At 37.9% G+C, this 13,601-nt stretch overlaps 2 protein-coding genes and 1 long non-coding RNA gene across 3 annotated transcripts in view; 2 read left to right on the forward strand and 1 right to left on the reverse strand.

Annotated features, from left to right (window-relative positions):
- Positions 1–9,249, reverse strand: part of LOC135080660 (ATP-dependent helicase brm) — a 30,742-nt gene extending 21,493 nt beyond the window's left edge. The window contains exons 1-13 of the mRNA XM_063975354.1: positions 8,555–9,249; positions 5,584–6,149; positions 5,205–5,505; positions 5,032–5,118; positions 4,832–4,932; positions 4,304–4,632; positions 4,085–4,223; positions 3,821–3,995; positions 3,626–3,733; positions 3,419–3,539; positions 3,114–3,249; positions 463–544; positions 221–378 (exon numbers count right to left, since the gene is read on the reverse strand). Coding sequence (XP_063831424.1) covers positions 221–378; positions 463–544; positions 3,114–3,249; positions 3,419–3,539; positions 3,626–3,733; positions 3,821–3,995; positions 4,085–4,223; positions 4,304–4,632; positions 4,832–4,932; positions 5,032–5,118; positions 5,205–5,505; positions 5,584–6,149; positions 8,555–9,028 — 2,777 coding nt within the window. The 5' untranslated portion in view covers positions 9,029–9,249. The remainder of the gene's footprint in view (positions 1–220; positions 379–462; positions 545–3,113; positions 3,250–3,418; positions 3,540–3,625; positions 3,734–3,820; positions 3,996–4,084; positions 4,224–4,303; positions 4,633–4,831; positions 4,933–5,031; positions 5,119–5,204; positions 5,506–5,583; positions 6,150–8,554) is intronic.
- On the forward strand, positions 6,318–8,470 carry LOC135080675 (uncharacterized). Its single transcript, XR_010259056.1, has 6 exons — positions 6,318–6,600; positions 6,729–7,119; positions 7,204–7,336; positions 7,449–7,648; positions 7,969–8,053; positions 8,169–8,470. It is a non-coding gene; the product is annotated as an uncharacterized LOC135080675 (long non-coding RNA).
- A 1,106-nt stretch (positions 9,250–10,355) lies between the features above and the next one.
- Positions 10,356–11,855, forward strand: LOC135080680 (DNA repair protein XRCC2-like). The gene has a single exon (XM_063975381.1). It carries the CDS (start codon positions 10,519–10,521, stop codon positions 11,302–11,304), a length of 786 nt encoding a protein of 261 aa, XP_063831451.1. The 5' UTR covers positions 10,356–10,518; the 3' UTR covers positions 11,305–11,855.
- The last annotated feature ends 1,746 nt before the right edge of the window (positions 11,856–13,601 follow it).

Below are 13,601 nucleotides of genomic sequence, written 5' to 3' on the forward strand. Positions count from 1 at the left end.
TAGTAAATTGAAGCTGAAACGAATCTCATGCGTAATGTGCTCTCTACACGAAGAAAAGGTATGATCTATAAACCATAATCTTTGTCAGAGAATTACTAGAAATAAGAGTTCATATTTCACTAAAATACCAATCGCAACAGAAAACCACAAGAAAGTGACTATTAAAATGCACCTTATCTAGTGTCATAAAAGAAGTTAGTTTAAGATTTTCGATACTTACCTCAAAGGTACGATTATGAGGAATGGCCCGTTTACTTTCTTCTTCTCCATGAGATACGTGACCAATGCAATCGTTTGGATGGTTTTACCTAGACCCATCTCGTCAGCCAGGATACCATTGAGATTGTTGTTGAACAACGACACCAGCCATTCAAGACCCTAGTACAATAAAAGTATATTTAAGTATTACTGACTTGAACTGTGATTTTATACTAACGAAATACTATTTATATGTTTTATTACCTTGATTTGATACTCCTTTAGGTTGCCATTCACCATGATACTTGCTTGTTCTGTGACAGATTCGTGTACTGTGTGAGCAATACTGAAATAAAAAAGTCATTTGATTTATCGAGTGAAAAATAATAGTCCAGTAGAATTAGCTTTTAAATCGGAAATAATTCCTACAAAAGATTTTATTGTTTTAATGGCTTCATTGGTTGCCCATTAAGACTCTCCTAAGTTTTCGACTTCGACGGAGTTGTGCTTAAGTGGTGGGGGCCCCCGAAAGAGGCACTTTTTAGGTTTTCCGGTTATACCGCGTAAAGGACTTACCCTATATAAAAGTGGTCTTCATGACGGTTGAAGGGCACTTAATCCTGCATTGAATAAGACCAAATTCATATGTTTTGGACAAACCGTTCTCGAGCTAATGTTCGGCAAAGTAGAAAATATACGTATAATTAATGACCCTCTCCACGTCCAATGGTTTGTTACCCACAGGCTTCCAAGTCTTGAAAAGGGCCACCTCAACCAGTGTAACCCTATCAAGGCTTACGAGCTTGATGCGCCTATCCTTGTTCGTCCCAGCCGTTCCTTAACTGCTGTTGCTGCACCTCTTCCTGGCACTCACCTGAACGACTCTGTGTTACCTACTGTGGCTGCCCCTCTTCCTTGTATCCTCCTGCATGACTACGTTGCCTAGCCGTATGCCTGGTCTAAGGTTCGACGCCAAAAATCAACAACAACAAGTTCATATTAAAACGCTGAAGAGTTTTTTGTTTGTTTGTTTGAACGCGCTAATCTTAAGAATTACTAGTTTGATTGAAATCATTATTTTTGTGTTGAATAGCTCATACATTGAGGAAGGCTATAGGATATATACAATCACTCTACGACTAATAGAGGCGAAGCAGTAAAGAAAAATGTTGCAAGCACGGAAAATAGTATTTAAACTATTTTCACGCGTACAAAGTTGATTTTGTGGCGTCGAACCTTGGACCAGGCATATAGCTAAGCAATGCAATCGTACAGGAGGGTACAAGGAAGAGAGGCAGCCACATTAGGTAACACAGAGTCGTTCAGGAGAGTGTCAGAAAGAGGTGCAGCAACCGCAGTTAAGGAACGGCTGGGACGAACAAGGATAAGCGAATCAAACTCGTGAGCCTCGTGAACTCGTTACACTGATTAAGGCGACCCTTTACAGGGCTTGGAAGCATGTGGGTAACAAGCCATTGGACGTGGAGAGGGTCATTAATTATATGTATATTTTCTACTTTGCCGAACTTTAGCGCGAGAACGGTTTGTCCAAAACATATGAATTTGGTCTTATTCAATGCAGGATTAAGTGCCCTTTAACCGTCATGAAGACCACTTTTCGATAGGGTAAGTCCTTTACGCGGTATAACCGGAAAACCGAAAAAACGCCGCTTTCGGGGGCCCCCACCACTTAAGCACAACTCCGTCGAAGTCGAAAACTTAGGAGAGTCTTAATGGGCAACCAATGAAGCCATTAAAGCAAAAAAATCTTTTGTAGGAATTATTTCCAAATTCAAATTCAAATTTATTTATTTGCCAGAAACAGGTAACATAATGATGGTCAAATATACATAAAATAAAGTCCATGTTTCGCTAAATACATCTTAGCATGCAATAAAGAAAACAAGATTACAATCAATTACAGTCATGATTTTCATATTCAGTTACAGAGTAAAAGGTTTTTTGTAACAACCAGGTATGTAACTCCTTCTTAAAGTCTTTTAGTGGAAGGAGTTTAATGTTCGATGGCAACCTATTATATATTTTGATGCCCATAGAGTAACAATTTTTTTGGAACAATGTTGTTCTCGGCGCAAAAGCATGCACCAGCCTATCAGGATCTCTAGTGTTCCTGGGGTATATCTCTGCAGCCCTTTTAAAATAATGCATATGTTGTTTCACAAAACAAGACATTTCATAAATGTATAAAGATGGCAAAGGCAGAACATTCAATTTTTTAAACAAGGTTCTACAGCTTTGCAATGGATGTGCCAAACAGATCGACCTGATGCATTTCTTTTGTGTAACAAAAACCTTATTCAATTCGACACCATGACCCCATATAATAATGCCGTATCTAAGAACAGAGCCAACATACCCATGGTAGGCTAGTAAGGCAGTGTGCTGCGACGTTGTTCTTCTAAGCCGACTAAGGGCATATACAAATTTGTTTATTTTTTTACATAATTCCTCGATATGAATTTTCCAGTTTAGGTTGCTATCTATTGTTATACCTAAGAATTTTATATTTTTTACCTCGTCAATAATATTATTACAAAAATTTATATTCAAGTCATTTAATTTATTAAAATTCATTATTTTTGTTTTGGTCAAGTTAACATTCAAATTATTGGCATTAAGCCATGTCACTATTACATCAATTGTGTCATGTATGTCACGTAAATGATTTATTAATGAATATTTTCCGATTTAATCAATTTTTGCGTTTAATTCTACTGGCCTATAATGTTGTGTACACACATTTAACATTTAGCTTTTTAAAGAAAGAAAAAAGATCATAATGTACAGCAGACGACAGCACGTAAAGCTAAACAGTGTTGAATTATACGTAGCTGTTATAGGAGCTATTTTGCAACGTAAATGTATAGTCCGATGTGCTGTTATCTGTATTTTACCTGTAATAAGTTTGTTCCTCCGTCTTGTACTCGTCGTCCTCCACCTTGGCCTTCTTGATCATGTCCCGCGCCTTCTCTTCCTCTGTCTTTTCTCTGTCGGACTTTTCGTCTTTCTTGTCCCTCCTTTCTTTCCTTTCTGCAATTTCAAAATTGTATTGGAAATGACTATGATGCAATGCAAATGTAGAAGAAGGTTGAAAGGCATGCAATAAATATTGTATTTGTTTGCAAAAAAAAAGACTTTAGAGACATTAAAAGTAGGTAAGTAAGTTAGTAATCAATCACTAAATATACTAAAAACTTACCATCATCATCCTGACTATCATCGCCAGAGTCCTCAGAGTCGGAGAGGACTTCCCACCCTGGATGGGTTTCCATCCAATCTTTAAGTTGAGACAGCAATGGCGCATCTTCGCCTTTGAGAATCTAAAATTGTTTTATCGTGATTTAGAACTATAAATCGATCTAGTGAAATAAATACAAAGTTGTATCAAAACAAATAAATAATATACCTCGCCTGTTTTGGGATCCATGACGCTAACGCGAGAGTCAGATGTTTGGGAGCTATCATCCATGGCGTCGATCTCGCCGCCTTCCAGAAGCTTCTTCTTTCGTGACTTCTAAACAAATTAAAATGGTACATAAATATAGAGAACAAAGAAGGAAAATGCTCTGTTCTTACTTATAAAGAAGAAATAATCTCTTACCCTCTTCCTTCGCTCTTCCTCGACTTGTTTCTTGCGTTGCTCCTGCTTGTGTTGCTTGACCATCTCCGTGAGGCTGGCGATGTATTCGTCTGTCTGAGACAGCAGGAACGCCAAGCGTTTGTCTTTCTTTTGATCGATAAGTTTTCTGTAACCTTCTTCGTCCTCCGCCATCAAACTGTATGGGAAAGAAAGACGTTTCATTAAAACTAGTAAGAATAAATAAATAATAATTCTACTAACTCGTATAGAGTAAGTATCACTCACCGACGCATACGCTCCTTTTCTATACGCTCTTGTTCCTTCTTCTGTTCGCGCTCGGCGTTGGCGTGGTAGTTCATTATGGACTTGTTCATACGTGACAGCTTCGCAATGTTGTTCCTGTGATATTCCTTGAAGTCCTTGGCTGAAATAGATCGCACCATTGAAATTAAGATCATAATTAAGGCAGTCAAAGAAAAAAAAAACGTTTCTAAGGTATCTTACCATGTTGTAAGACAGTCTGAAGGAATTCTTGATGTTTCTGTCGGCGTTTCCTTTCGGCTTCCAGTTTCTGTTGCTTTTCTAACTTCTCGGTGGCACGCGCTTCACGCAAGCCTTGTCTCTTGGTGCGTTTATAAGCTTTGATGTTTACAGCCGTCTCTAAGGTTGTGTCTCGGCGGACTTGGCCCAGAATTTCAGCGCGCAACTGCTTTTGGAAATTTAATACGCGTAGGGCTCTCAACTCAATTTGAGCTTGCAGCCTCAAATCATCAGATATACTCGCAGGGAGGTTGGAAAGTAATTCGATGCGATGAGCGATACGAGCTGCAATCCTGCATAAAAAATAGTAGATTCGTTTTAATATGTCCAGTAGGCCTAAGATGCGCGCCGTGATAACTTTTATCGACGTCAAAATGTATGGGGAAAATCGATAAAATGGCGTGATAACCGCTTATCGCGGCGCGCATCTTAGGCCTACTGCTGTATTTAGACTTGCTAATTGTAAAATTGAATTAGAACTCAGAAGCTCACCTGTTTTCTCGTTCGTTTAATATTTGGAGAGGATCTAATCCCACCGGCTTAGGAATGCTAGTTATACGATTCTGCTTGGCTCCCGGCATGGGTCCTCCAGGCTGTAAAGGTAGAATAAACCATCGTGTTTTATACATAGTCAAAATTTTTAAATGAATAAGAATAGTATCAAATTATATTATCATTAATTTATCTATCACCTGTTGTTGATTGGGTAAGCCAGGTGCTCCAGGACCGGGAGGCCTTAACGGAGCGGGCCCTCGTAGAGGAGGCGCTCCACCCATCGGCTGCCAGAAAGAGAATGGCTAATTTAGTAATAAATCAAAGAAAGAATTAAAACGATGAGGTGTCAATTTTGAAACTTCATAGTTACCGGATTGACGAGAGGTGGAGTGGGTTGCGTGGGCGGCGCCATTTGCCCCGTCATAGGTAAGGGCGTGGGCGGGGCGCCGCCGCCGCCGCGGGCCGCGTCGCCCGCCGCGCCGCCGCCCGCCTTGCCGGCCGGGCCCGCGCCCGCGCTGGGCGGCCCCTGCCCCTCGCCGTAGGGCGGCTGCGCCGGCGGCGTCGGGCACTCCGGGGGCGCCTCGCCCGTCCGCTTGCCGGACGCCATCATCGCCACTTGCTGCGATATGGGCTGATTGCGAGCGAGATTTCGGTACGCTGATATTTGAGCCCTAAAATGTAAATCGTCTCGTTATTATCGCTGATCTAATTTACCAACGTTATGAACGCTCTAACTAATATCGACTCACTTCAGTTGACAGAGCTGATTGTTCGAGAAGAGACCCTTGTTGGGATCTTGCGCGTTATTGGTGCGAGCGCGCAACGCGAGCAGCTGCGAGTATCTCGGGTCCTCCTGTAAACCTTTCTCTTCCATCGAGTCGATGGTGCGTTGGATCGCATTCAAATTGTCTTGACCGGGAGCGGCCAAGGATCCTTGCATGGGCGACGAAGCGGGTGGCGCGCCGTTGGCGGAGGACGTGACCGGCGGCGGAGCCTGGCCGTGGGGCGGAGTCTGGGCGGCGGGCGGGTGCTGCGGCGCGCCGGGCTGCGGCTGCCCCGGCGCCGGCTGGCCCGCGGGCAGCGCCGGCGCGCCCGCGGCGGGCGGCGGGTGCCCGTAGGCCGGCCCGGCCCCGTGCGGCGGGCCCTGGCCCGGCATCATCGCGTGGTGCGGCGGCATGTGCCCCGGCGCCGTGGGCGGCATTCCCTGAGGGTGGACGCCGTGCGGCGGGGGACCCGACAGCGGCAACGGTCCGCCGGGAGGTCCTTGAGGCCCGTTGCCGGGTGGCGGGGGACCACCGCCCATGGAATGTGGAGGCTGCGAATTAATTAACTTGAATAATAAACTATTAAATCGATTAGGTTTGCTCAAATAAATGTCATTCCAATTTTACAAGATGTTATGTTCTATTAAAACTAAAAAATCATGACCTTACTGAAATAAAATTGTCAGTTGAAATTAAACATTCCTATTTGAATATGGCAATTGTAGAACTAACAATATTCTATTTATTAATTACAGAAACTACGGAAACTATTTTTAAGAATTACAACAAATTCTATGAGGTCACTGCCTTTAATTTTCATGAACGATCTATTCTTTATAGTTTGCAAATGAACAATGACTCTGTAGTTTTCTTGAATGGTGTAACAAATGAAGCTGCAATACCGATGCACGTTATTGTGGACAAATGCTGTGTTAAACAGTTTGAACAACAACTTCAATATGAAGGAATTGAATACGTAATGCATGATGATTTATTTACAAGGCAAGTTATTTCAGTATTATTTAATGACGATTTTAGAACATTGTTTATGAAAGCATTCTTCCATTAAAGATATCTGGTTAGGGAAACCTAAATATGTATATTTATTATTTCATTGTTAACTCACACAGAGGAGGTCAATATTATCAAGGACAGAATAAATCATTAGTAGGGAATACCATTAAATTTTACAGTATGAGTGATGGATTCCTTAAATGGGAAGATATAGGAATGTGGATAAGCAGACAACAAAAATTGAATCCTTTATTGGAGAAAATAGTAATTTCTAATACATATGAGAAAAGAGAGCTGTTCATACTATCTATTGCCAAATGGAAAGAAAATCCTGCAGTAGTCATTGTTGGTGGGGAACAAGGAAAAGATTGGATGTCATCAGCAATCATTTTTAAAATTATTAACGACCTTCAGAGCAATAAAGATTTCATTGTTTTAATGGAGTATTACAATTTTTATTTTCTCCCCATTTTAAATCCAGATGGATATGCCTTTAGCATGGCCAAGGTATGTATTATTGTAGCCAAATATATGTTATGTATTGAGTAATATAATATTGCAGGGTTTTAAAAGAAAATAAATAATTTTTAGGATAGATTCTGGGACAAGAATAGAAAAGCATTTTTCCCAAAAAAGAAGTGTTATTCAGAATATTATTTAAATAAAGATATTGCAGTGGGAGTAAACATTGATAGAAATTGGTACTTTGGAACATCTTTAGGTTGTAAGTACATATTTGTTTATAAGTATTTTTTCAATAAAATTGCATTTGTTCTAAACCACTTATGAGGTGGAACGTTACATCCAACATGAAGTAGTTTCATCATTAATTTCAGTTGGAGATGGCAGTGAGTGCGACTCAATTTACATGGGTCATAAACCCCTATGTGAGGAAGAACCAAAAGCTCTGTCAGAATTTCTCAATAGTCATGCAACCAGCTTAATGGCATTTTTTAATTTGAAAGGTTTTGGTGGCAGACTCATAACTTTGCCATATTGTGATACTACTATGCAATCTTATAATCATGGAGTCTTGGTAAGATATTTGGGCAGATTCTTGTAGTAGTTTTTGTCTAAAGTTAAAAGGTAAGCATAATCATGATTTTAATTCCACATAATATGATTAAAATATTAAGGTAGCGGACAGGCGCTTGATGCAGGCCACCACCAACTGGCCATTGTGGAAATCATTGGAAGAGGCCTATGTGATGATGATGATAATGATTAAAATACTACATTTTCGTTATCACAATTATTATCAAACCATACGGAACCTATTCAAGTAAATTAATTTAATACTTCACATATTAAAAAGAGGAATGTAATAACATCAGATAAATACATTTGTTGTATCAGATGGAGATAATTATGTCTGCATGTGAAAAGGTACATCAGAAGTATAATTCTACCTACTACCATGGCAGTACAGGCAGATTTTTTTGTAAGTACATTTCTTCTAATACAAAGAAATACATTAGACTAAATATCAGAAATCTAGATTATCTTTAAAATTTAGTGATTCAAAATGATTACTGTTTATATATTTTTTTTTGCAGACAATGTTTCGGGTAACAGTGCAGATTGGATCAAGAAACATTTTAATGTACCCATAGTTTCTACAATACATATGCAATATAAAGAAGAAAACTTTCCACAATCTGCACACATAGGATACTTAACACAGGAATTTATTACAATAATAAATGAGATTCTATTAATAAGTAAAGAGATCTATGGGCCATTGTTTAACCATCAGACAAGGCATACTAAAAATACTTACACATATCTAGCTCTAATGGTAGGAGCACATAAATTACTTAATAAGATTTCTATGCAAATAACTGATAAATAATTTTAATTAAAGCTTGATGTTATTACATGTCTTTTTAATCCTAAATTCCATAAATAAACAGCAAAGAATTATAAGAATACTGATGCTTACCTGGCCTGGAGGTAGATGTCCAATTTGATGTTGCATGTAGCCGTGTGGTGGGCCTTGCCCTGGCATATTGGGATGTGGTGCATTTCCTGGCATGTTAGGATGGCCATTGGGGCCAGGTGGATGAGCACCGGCAGGCATGGGGTGGCCCGAGGGACCTGACATATGAGGCCCAACCATGTGTGGAGGCATTTGATGTCCACTTGGAGGCATTCCAGGATGTTGTTGAGGTACTCCCGGAGGACCATTGGAATTAGATGCAATAGGATGTAAGGGAGCGCCGGAAGGAGACATATGATTCGGCATGGGCGGTTGACCAGGACCAGGCGGGTGAGACGGCGGTGGACCATTTACGTGTTGTTGGTTGTACGGACTGTGCGGTGACTGCGGCGGCGCTGGGCTCTGAGTAGGAGGCCCCATTGGACTGGGAGCCTGCGGCGGAGGCATAGGACTGCTTTGAGGAGACGGACTGGCCATCTTTGCAAAACAAATAGGTTTTTTAGAGCATCACTATCACTCGATATTCAGTTCAATTTTTCTGCTTGTATATGCTTTCTTAAGCAGGTAATATAAACGAATCACTTTTATTTGCAGCAACAATAATGGTATTTTTCCGTTTACCACACTAAATTGAAATAAATTGTTGCAATTTTCATGAAAACCGAAAGCCAAGCCATCGCTTTGTACGTCAAATATGACAGCTATCCACCATACTCTTTAGTCTATGGGCTACGCATTTACATTTGTGTTATATTATCTTTGGCATACGATTGAATTTCGTATCGTATTCGTATCAGTATCGTAAATAAAGTAGGTATTAAACATGAAGCTACAGATAAAAATGGAGGCCACACTCCGAATACCTACTTGAAGCACAAACTAAGTATCACTATCTCGCTCTCTGTGGGCAGACTCGCTCTTTCTAAATAAACAAAAAATATAAAATTGCTCAAATTCAATGAAACCAATGTAAAATCTTTATTTCTTGACATAGGTATCATTAAAAATGATAAGTGTAATTAGTGGTAACAAGTTTTAGGAAGAAATTACTGTAAAAAATGTGAAAAATGTTTACAATGATCCAATGTCGGAAATCACGAAATAAACACTTACGCGTGGAATCTTATGTCACTTCCAGGACACCACGTACTACCGCAACCACGCACTACTAAATTTTGCACCAATTCTTGTGATAAAACAATGGTTATTTCCTGTAAACAATCTCAAACGAAATTAACTGCTTAATAAACAAAATAGTAAACAACCGCCATGATGGGCCGGATTGGGCCGATGTTGCCACATGGTACCGATTACCCAGGAATTGGGATTGTAATTCCCTGATTCGCCAACACATTAAGCCTAAATGGCCGACAATTTTGTGATTTTTTATTTAACTAGGTAATCTTAGTTTCAAATATTAATTATTTATTTGTTTAACTTCTGATTTGGTTAGTGAATTGGCTATTTCGAAGAATTTACAAGGAGATTTAAATCAGAAGATAGCAATACTACAGTTCACACTAAAAAGAGAGGTAGGGCCGCAGAGAGCGAGATAGATATAAGTAGATATTTGACTCAAGTTTTTGTTCCAACTTTGCCCTCCATTTTTATCTTTAGCTTCATGGTATTAAAGCTTTCTTTCGTTTTCATAAAGAAGCAGTTGCGTTTTGTGTTCGTTTGAACTAGCTGTCAAAGTGACACCGCGATACGAGTTTGTGATTTTCGTTCGTCTAGTTGCGCGCGTTGTAGTTGAATGAAAATATCTGAAAATTTGGCTGTATAGTACAATAATGTCATTGCCTTTTCCTCTAAAATTAAAGAACTTCAACAGTGTCAAAACTGTCAAATTGAGCAGTTGTCAGAATTTTTTGAACAATTTGAAAATAGTAAACACAGAGCACGTAAATACCTACTTTGTTTGAAATATTATTTATTTCCTGACGCTAAAGGATTAAGATAATAACATAATGTCTACATCAACGTTGAAAGTAGAATCAGGAATTCAATTACTTGCAAGGCTGACTAAGAAACCCACAATTCAAAATTTTTACCCACCGTTGTTTCAATCTGATCCAAAGCCTAGAGAAGTTATTGAGATAACATTCAGTGAAGATGCCCCCCAATGCCTTCTTAACGATATAATTTGTACCAATTTATTACCTGCAAATTTTGGTGGTGCTGAAATGGGTCTTTTAATGTTTAATTGCAGTGGAAATTTTAGCTATGTCTCTCTCATGAGCAGAGTGCGAACGAAAATAATGGCTAATACAACATTTACTGGTGATAAAATTGATGACATTATAGAAGGATTGTTCAATAATTTGTTTGTTGTGGAGATTCATGACGCGACCCAATATTATACAACATTATACAACCTAGAAAATGTTTTAACTGCACATCCAAACATATCGATGATTATATTTGATACCATAACAGCATTTTATTGGTCAGAACAAGGTTACAAAATACAAAAAATGGATACCTATTTAAAGAGAGTTTTATCAAAAATTCAACATGTTACCAGAGAACATAATGTAATAGTCCTTTACACAAAACCAGAATATTTTAATTCACATAAAGATGTGTCAGACAATCAAGAACCCTGTTGTGAATTTCCTTGTCTGGAAGGAGTAAACTATAAGATAGGTGTATCATATGATAAGGATAATAATTATATAGCAAAAATAAAGTCATATAATATTCAACTAGAAAAGGGATTTTGTGTAACAGATGATGAAATAAGATGGTTTTAACATTTTTTTTTTTGCAATTAAAGAAAATTGTCCCTAGAATCCTTAGAATCCCTAGAATGGTTAAAAATTGACACTATTTTTAACTCATGAAGATCAAACCTTACTGAATTCAACACTACTCAAAAACTTGTCTCTTCAGATCTGGGACCTGGAGAAATAATCTTAAACCTGACTAGAAGATTTCAAGTTATTACTCTTAACATTCATGAAAAATAAATTGCAAATGTATGTGTGTGTATCTTATGATGGGTGATTAAAATGAAAGATAAATGGTATATTAACAATTTATTGTACAGATTAGAATAAATAAGACTACTTAAATAAATTGGTTTCATAAAGATAAAAATTTTATTCCTAGAATTAGAAGATGTTATAAAATTATGCCTAATGGAAATTTACAAAAATCTTAAAATACTGATGCAATCACAAATAAATGACACTATGGTACCATATAAAAATAATACCTACATTCAAGGGAGATTAGTAAAATATCTTAAAAATCTTTAATACTTTACTGCAATTTTAAAAGTTGTTTTTGTGCATTCAATTAGGATATTATTACATCATTAGATAGATTACATACATAAAAAATGCAAATCCATGACTAAAGTAATTGAGATCCTCCCATTTGCTAATAGTATGATAATATGAATACCCAGACTCCTGAATCGAAAATGATGCCTCAAACATAACTCCAAGGTAAGCCAGGTGAATAATAGTAATAAATGAGAAAAGTGCATTTGTAATTACAGCTAGAAAACTATTTTTTTTGTTTTTGTGATCACACTGTTTTGCACAAGGATTAGCCAAACAACATACTTCTAATGCTGATGCTACTTTATTACGAAAATTGTATTCAATATATGAAAAAGTCCCTATACTGAGAAGCACTGCAGAGAACTGAAAGTTTAGACCATGGAGCAATGATGAAACAGCATAAGTGACAAATATAGCAGTGAATTGACCATAAGGTTGACAGGCCTTAAACACATAATTTTTTAACCATTGATGCATGGGAACATTCCAGTAAATTACAACCTGCACAAGTGATCTTGGTAACTCTATAAATAATGGCTTAGTCACTTGAAGTTCTGAATGACAATCATTTGTAAGGCCAAAACCAGCGCTAACCATAGAAACAATGGACATACTAGAAATAAAATAATGAGACATCCTGAATGCTTGAGCATCTCGATATGCAACCAACCACTTAGTTATATCATCATCAATGTACCAGGGAACAATACAATTGGATAAAACTAAAAAGAACATTGCCAAAAACAAATTGAAAAATATAATTTTAAACCACCTTCTGGTCAAAAATCTGACATCTAAATAATTATTATATGTATGGAAGGATATCCAAGGACCTAAAATACAATTGGCTGGGCACATTAAGTAACCTCCATATTCTACAGGATTCAACATTTGTTTAAACAAATTTCTATCCAATTCAATTGCAACTGAAATTATTTTCATTGCAGCAATCATTTGGATGCCTCTTATTTGTTGCCACATTTTAGGATTAACTACATACACTTCACATGCTAAGAGAAATGAGATTACTGCTAAGGAAATTATTAATCCACGCCATCGTTTAGTAATGCATGATAACAAAATTATTAAAAAATAAGAACCACTGGTTAGCCCTATAGTCCAGAAAGATGCCGGTCCGATGTTGTAGTACAGTAAAAAACTCCCGATTACTAAGGAAATACTATGTCGTACATTATGAGGCAGTGAGATTGTCTGGATTATGAAACGTAGTACTAAATTGGCAATTATCAGATCTTTAGCGAACCTGAGTCCCTCATACAACGTTGGTTCAGCGCACAATGAGATGTAAGTCCATGTGTTTTCGGTGTAGTCCTCATCTTCCATTTTGAGGATTAGACACAGTCTTCAATTAGTAAATTGTAGTGCCATTCATGTTCCAGATTTCTTTGATTGGTTGTAGTCGGCAAGCATGTTAATATCATTGAGTTTTTTCAATAAATGTCCCATTCCAATCCAAAAATCAGCCAGCCAACCCCCTTTGTTATTCCTAAATGTCAAAGTTGTCAAAATAGACTGCGGCGGACTGCGGTGCGGTCCGGTGTCAATCCAATCGATTTTAGTTGTTCCGAATTGATTATAGTCAATAAACAAGCTGCATAATTAGATCAAAAAGCCATGATAAATGTAGGAATTATTTCTGCACTTGTTATGAAAAGTTTTGAGTAATTAATTAAAATTTGCCCCAAAATAATTCATCTAAAATTATTTGGTCCAAGTTAATTTTTACTGTGGTTTTTACC

This window comes from Ostrinia nubilalis, chromosome 2, assembly GCF_963855985.1.
Source record: "Ostrinia nubilalis chromosome 2, ilOstNubi1.1, whole genome shotgun sequence".
In the NCBI taxonomy this organism is placed as follows: Eukaryota; Metazoa; Arthropoda; class Insecta; order Lepidoptera; family Crambidae; genus Ostrinia; species Ostrinia nubilalis.